This window comes from Curcuma longa, unplaced genomic scaffold (assembly GCF_044706935.1).
Source record: "Curcuma longa cultivar G26 ecotype Majalengka, Jawa Barat unplaced genomic scaffold, ITB_CL_G26_1.1 contig_19271, whole genome shotgun sequence".
NCBI classification, from domain to species: domain Eukaryota; kingdom Viridiplantae; phylum Streptophyta; class Magnoliopsida; order Zingiberales; family Zingiberaceae; genus Curcuma; species Curcuma longa.
Window position 1 is genome coordinate 5,724 of NW_027431052.1, and position 6,612 is coordinate 12,335.

A 6,612-nucleotide genomic window follows, 5' to 3' on the forward strand; every position below is an offset into this window, starting at 1 on the left:
TAAATCATTTTCAAGAAATTTGGCATTTCTTGATTCCACAAACCTAGTGCTATGAGAATGACAATAAAATCTATATCCTTTGGATCTTTCGGCATAACCAACAAAATATGCACTTAAGGTCCTCGGGTCCAACTTCCTTTCATGTGGATTGTAAATCCTCACCTCGGCTGGGCAACCCCAAACGCGTAGATGTCGCAAACTCGGTTTCCAACCTTTAAACAATTCAAAAGGTGTCTTTTGGACAGCTTTGGTTGGAACTCGGTTTAATATGTACGCTGCCGTCTTTAAGGCTTCAGTCCATAAGGACCTAGGAAGTTTGGAGCTAGCAAGCATGCTCCTGACCATGTCCATTAAAGTTCGGTTTCTTCTCTCAGCTACACCATTTTGATCTGGAGAACCAGGTAAGGTGTATTGGGCAACAATCCCACAATCTTGAAGAAACTTTGCAAATGGACCGGTAGCTTGTCCACTCTCAGTGTATCTACCATAGTATTCTCCTCCTCTATCAGATCTTACGATCTTAATTTGTTTGTCACATTGTTTCTCTACTTCAGCCTTAAAAGTTTTGAAAGCATCAAGTGCTTCACTTTTGCTGTTTAATAAGTAGAGATACATGTAACGAGAATAATCATCAATAAAGGAGATGAAGTACTTATCACGGTATGATTCTATATCAGGACTACAAATATCTGTATGAATTATTTCTAACAATTGAGAACTTCTCTTGGCATTTTTCTTTGACTTGTTAGTCTGCTTACCTTTAATGCAGTCTATACAAGTACTAAAGTCGGTCCAATCAAGAGCACTAAGTACTCCATCATGTACCAACCTCTTAATTCTATCAATGGAGATATGTCCCAATCTCCTATGCCACAAATTAGAGGAACTCTCATTAATGACACATCGTTTAACCCCAACATGCATAGAAGAATAGTGATTATCATTTTCTAAATTAAGACGGAAAAGACCATCAGACAATGTACCACATCCAATAATTTCAGATCCATTAGAAATACTGAAAGATGAATTTGAAAAATTAAAGGAATATCCAACAGATACAAGTCTTGAAACTGAAATTAAATTCCTAGCAAAACCAGGAATATAAAATGTCTTTTCCAAACTTAAAATAAAACCACTATCTAAAATAAGCTTGCAAATGCCAATGGCTTCCACATGTGAGGACATTTTGTTTCCAGAATAAATGTAACACTCACTTCCCACTGGTTTCCGCAGGTCTTGCAAGCCCTGCAAGGAGTTGGTAACATGGATTGAAGAACCAGAGTCAATCCACCATGTGTCATGAGTAACATCAATCATGTTAGATTCATAACAGACAAAAGAGAGTTGAGTACCTTTCTTATCAAGCCACTGTTTGAACTTGGTGCAATCTTTCCTCAAATGCCCTTTCTTCTTGCAGAAGAAACATTTGGAACTTTTCTGAATGTCCCCTTTGGCAGGAATCTTGCCCTTGTTCTTGGCTTGAAATATCTTCTTCTTTCCAGGTGTAGTGAAATTCACCTTCTCACCCTCTTCCATTGCAAGTCTACCCTCCTCTTGAACACACATGGTCATAAGTTCATTAATTGACCATTTCTCTTTATGTGTGTTATAAGAGATTTTAAATGGGGCATATTGCGGTGGTAAAGTGTTGAGAATGTAATGCACTAGGAAAGAGTCAGACATTTCAACCTCAAGTCTCTTCAATTGAGCCGCAATGTCTCTCATCCTCATAATGTGGTCACGTACACCGCGTATCCCACTTAGCTTCATGGATGAGAACTGGTGAATTAAGGTGCTTGCTAAAGCCTTGTCTGAAGACACAAATTGATCATCTATGGCCTTCAACAAGTCACGAACATTGTCATAATGCTCAAGGGAACCCCTGATGCCATCTGAAATTTTGGTCTTTATGAACATTATTGAGAGGCGATTAGATCGCTCCCATTTTTCATAAAGAGCAACATTTTCAGGAGGCGGTTCATCCTTCCTTATGGCGTAATCAATGTCCTTGCACCCTAGATGAAGGAGAGTTCTCTCCTTCCAGATTTTATAATTGTCCCCTCGGAGCTCAGGAACATCACATATCATATCAGAGAAATTAACAGGCTGACAAACTACAAAAATAAATAACCATACTCATGTTACAAAATTTGAAGCTAATTAAACAACATGACATATCTACCAATGTAAAATATGTCTAAATTATGAATCTACTGACATAAAACTTACCTGTGGGTTGAAGCATTAATTCAATTAGATTCATATAACAATATGATAAAATCATCAAATTATGCCCTTAATTTCTAATCCCTGTGGGTAAATTAGAAAACATAAATTGATATTTTATCCTAATTAATCATATAAAATATAATAAATTTTCCTGTGGGATAAAATTTATCATATTTTAATAATTAATTATTTCAATATGATCCCATAACGAAATATAATTTTAATTTTCTAAGGATGCTGTGGCTACTCCTTAAATTAAAATTATTAGGATCAAAACTTGAAATATTCAAGTTAAAAATTATTGACAAACTTTATGCAATAATTTTAATTGGAATGATTCCAATATTCTAACTCAATTTTATTAATTAGACTTACAATAAATTCTAATTAATTGAGTTACAATAAACATAATTAATTGCACAAGTTAACCCAAAATAATAATAATAATAATAATAATAATTAATCATTATTATTTCATATATATTATTATTATTATTTTCTCTTTTTAACCGTTACTGTGCTTTAAGCACATTTTATTTGCCCATTAATTGAAATTTCAATTCTAATTAATTCAAAAATCAACCCATTTTAATTAATTGGGCCGCTCAATTTCAATTCCAATGTCAGCGCCCCAATTTTCTTTCTCGGCCGAGTGGCCACAACTACTGCCGCTTAAATATAATATTTTATATTTTTTTTTTATTAATAAAATTAAAATCTGATTAAAATTAAAAACCCCTACACGTCTCTGTTCCGTTTCCACTTTCCCAATCCCCGTGTTCCCTTCTCCTTCTGCCGCTTGCACGCCGCCTGCACAGCGCCTGCACACAGCGCCTGCACGCCGCCTGCACAAGCTTCGCCGGCGTCTGCCCTGCCGGCTGCCCACGCACAGCCTCGCCGGCGCCCAGCCTTGCTGGCGACGCCTGCCATGCCGGCCTTGGGCCTGTACCCTTGCTTTGCCGAAGACAAGGTTGCTGCCGTGCCAAAATGAAGCGGCTGCCGCATCAGGTTCGCCGGCGCCAGGGCTCAACGATCGGTTCATCCGTCACGAAGACGACTCCATGGGCTCACTTCCGCCGACACCAGCCGCCCGCTTCTTGCCAGCCTCGCCGGCGTCACGGACTGGCCAAAATAGCAGCGCCTGTGCACACATATCAGTGCTGCCTTCTTGACCAAAACAACACTGGTCTTGCGGAACAGAAAAATCGCAGGCGCTGCCGCTTGGGTCGGCCAAAACAGAGAACAGGGGGCCAAAACAGATAATCGTGAAGAACAGATAAGTTGGAAAACAATTTTAATTCTGTTCTTTGTTTTGTAAACAAGCATTAAACAGATTCAGCCAAGATTATTTCTGTTCTTCGTTTTGTAAACGAAAACAAAAGCATTTTGAACAGATTCGTCCAGAAAAATTGAGGCAGAGGTATTAATTGCTCTGATACCAAATGTTAGAATCTAAAACAACATGAGGCATCTAATAGCAAAGCAAATGCAGCGGAAATAAGATCGAGTTTTACCTCCTGCCATCAAGTTTCGTCGATTACCAGGCTAATGATCTGTTCTTCTGGCCTTTGCTCCACACAACTGCGATGGTGTATTTTCCTCTCGAAGAAGAAACAAGCAGAGCCAAAACCAGGGACCAGTTCGTAGCTTACAAAATCTCCAAAAAACTCTTCCATCATAAGTTATTGGAGAGGAATATATAGAGGCATGGAGTCATGGGTGGCGGTTCCAAATCATGGACCACAACATGGAGTTGGTTGCTCCATGGCCAATAGAGCCAAAATAACCAACAATGTCTGGTTTTTGTTGACGATCGATAGATTCTCTTCTGATACAGTTACTGCTGGATCCGCCGGATTCCTCGCTCTCACGTGCGCCGCCATCATCCTCGTTTGGAGAAGATTTACTAGCAATAAGGTCGTCTACTCGAATGCAGGAAAAGCAAGAAGATCATCGCGCCAGTCAAGAGCTCCTGCCACTATTGGATCTGATGAGGAAGTCATTAATGCTCCCCCTGGTTGATTTTTTCAGTATTCGTATGGCAACAGATGACTTTGCGGTTACAAACAAGCTCGGTGAAGGTGGTTTTGGTTCAGTCTACAAGGTAAGAACTAAGAACAAACAACTTCTCCTTTGTTAAGCTTTAATTATGCGATCTTATTCGAAACAAAACCACATATCTATTGCAGGGAAGACTAGAAGATGGTCAGTATATAGCTGTGAAGAGACTCTCTGAGAACTCAAAACAAGGCTTTGATGAGTTGGAAAATGAAGTTAAGCTAATTGCCAGACTTCAACATACTAACCTTGTCAAGCTTTTAGGTTGGTGCATTCATGGAAATGAGAAACTACTCATCTATGAATATATGCCCAACAAAAGTTTGGATAAATACTTATTCGGTTAGTCATCTTACCATATTTCTCACTCATTTGATTCAATTTCATGAGTTCCATGTATCTGATCTTCTTGATTAATTAAGATACATATATATGTTTTTTCAGATTCAAACCTTTCAGCGCAATTAGATTGGCATAAGAGATTTTGTATATAATACAAGGCATTGCTCAAGGACTTGTTTACCTCCATCGCTATTCAAGACTACGCATCATTCATAGAGATTTGAAGACGAGCAACATCCTACTGGATGAGAATATGAATCCCAAAATTTCAGATTTTGGTTTGGCAAGGATATTCGAAGAAAGTCATCTGGAACAAAACACAAGGAGATTAGTAGGCACATAGTAAGTATTATCATCTTTTATCAACTCAATTCATATCTTATGTTTTGTGTGTTTCTTGATAACTTTGTTATATAACAGCGGTTACATGACCCCAGAATATGGCTTGCATGGTCGTTTTTCTGAAAAGTCTGATGTATATAGCTTCGGGTTGATTCTGCTCGAGATCATTTCTGATAAAAGAAACTCCGGCAGCTCATACTCGATGAATGATTCATCATTCAGTCTTCTTGGATACGTAAGGAGATCATCCCTCCCACCTATTCATATTCTTTAACCTGATTGTGATGACTAATGAGATGATAAAAGAACCATTCCAAATATACTTCAAATCATTTGTTATTCATATATTGAGATCTCGTAGGCATGACATCTTTGGGCGGAAGGAAGATGTTGCGAACTGGTAGATCCACAACTGATCGATTCATTCCCCGTTTCTGAAGTGGAGAAATGCATTCAACTCGACCTATTATGTGTTCAAGATAGGTCCACCGACCGACCAACAATGGATGCTATCGCAATAATACTGATGAACAAGAACCCAGTTTTACCATTGCCTCAGCAACCTGCATATACCTCCAGAACAGATTCACCAACACTGATGCCAATACCGTATTCCCGAGCACCAGAATTGACCATGAGCACCATCGAAGGGAGATGAATTATCTTCTTCAAATCCTATAGTATATATCAGTTTAATTTGAAGGAATAACATTGCCTATGAAACTAGAATGGTGGTATACTTGTGTTTGATCTCGTATTAGATCTTCTGCCTTCATATACGCACTTGTCTTCATATATCTACTCCATGATCAAGGACTAGTTGTTTAATGAAAATTCATTGAGATTTTGTTCACCGATTGTAATACATTAGGGTTATTTTACGTGGTATGAATTATTTTACCTAATATTATTGTATTCCAAATTCACTTTGAAACCACAAAATGGCGATCTTCAGGCAAGTTAAATTCTTGGATGTGGGGCGAAGCAGAGCTGTTGGCCCCCGTCGCCGCCCTGTGAATCCTCTGCCGCCTCCTATGCCACTTTAACTGCTGCCTCATCTGCGTTCTCAATCATTGCTTTGGAATCTAAATCACGGCCTAGATATAATTAACGGTCTTTGATTCATCAAGATGCATTGATAACAGCACATCGATCATTCATCTTTTCATTTTTTTTATTTCTCGAATCTTACAGTTTGTTTGGCAGGACGTGAGGGGAGGGGACGGGAAGATAAATAAGAGGATAGAAAATGTTGACTCTTATTTAGAATGAAGTTAAGGAGAGGAAGAAGGGAGAAGAATAAGTTTTACTCTTGTATGTTTATGAATAGTTAAAATTTCTTATCTTCCGATTTAAGGGTAAAGAAGAGGAAGTTTCTTACATTCCGACACTACAACAAAACCCCACAATAGCGAAAGAATTAGTTATGAAAATTATTTTCAGACACTAAATTAGAGACAATTTAAATTCTATTTCTAATTGAGCGACGAAATTTATGTAATTAAGCGAAAGGAAAAAATATTTTTGTCACTATATTTGCGACGGAAATTAAATTCCGTCCCTAAATTGGTGACGAAAATTAATGTCTGTCGCTAAATTAGCGACGGAAAATAATTGTCGTCGCTAACTAGTGACAAAAAA

At 38.1% G+C, this 6,612-nt stretch overlaps 1 protein-coding gene across 1 annotated transcript; it reads left to right on the forward strand.

The window, feature by feature from the left end:
• Positions 1-3,936: 3,936 nt before the first annotated feature.
• On the forward strand, positions 3,937-5,573 carry LOC141817075 (cysteine-rich receptor-like protein kinase 10). Its single transcript, XM_074704763.1, is given in 7 exon segments — positions 3,937-4,119; positions 4,166-4,333; positions 4,419-4,629; positions 4,732-4,772; positions 4,775-4,971; positions 5,050-5,206; positions 5,333-5,573. Coding segments are annotated over 7 exon segments (963 nt in total). The 3' UTR covers positions 5,339-5,573.
• Positions 5,574-6,612: the final 1,039 nt, after the last annotated feature.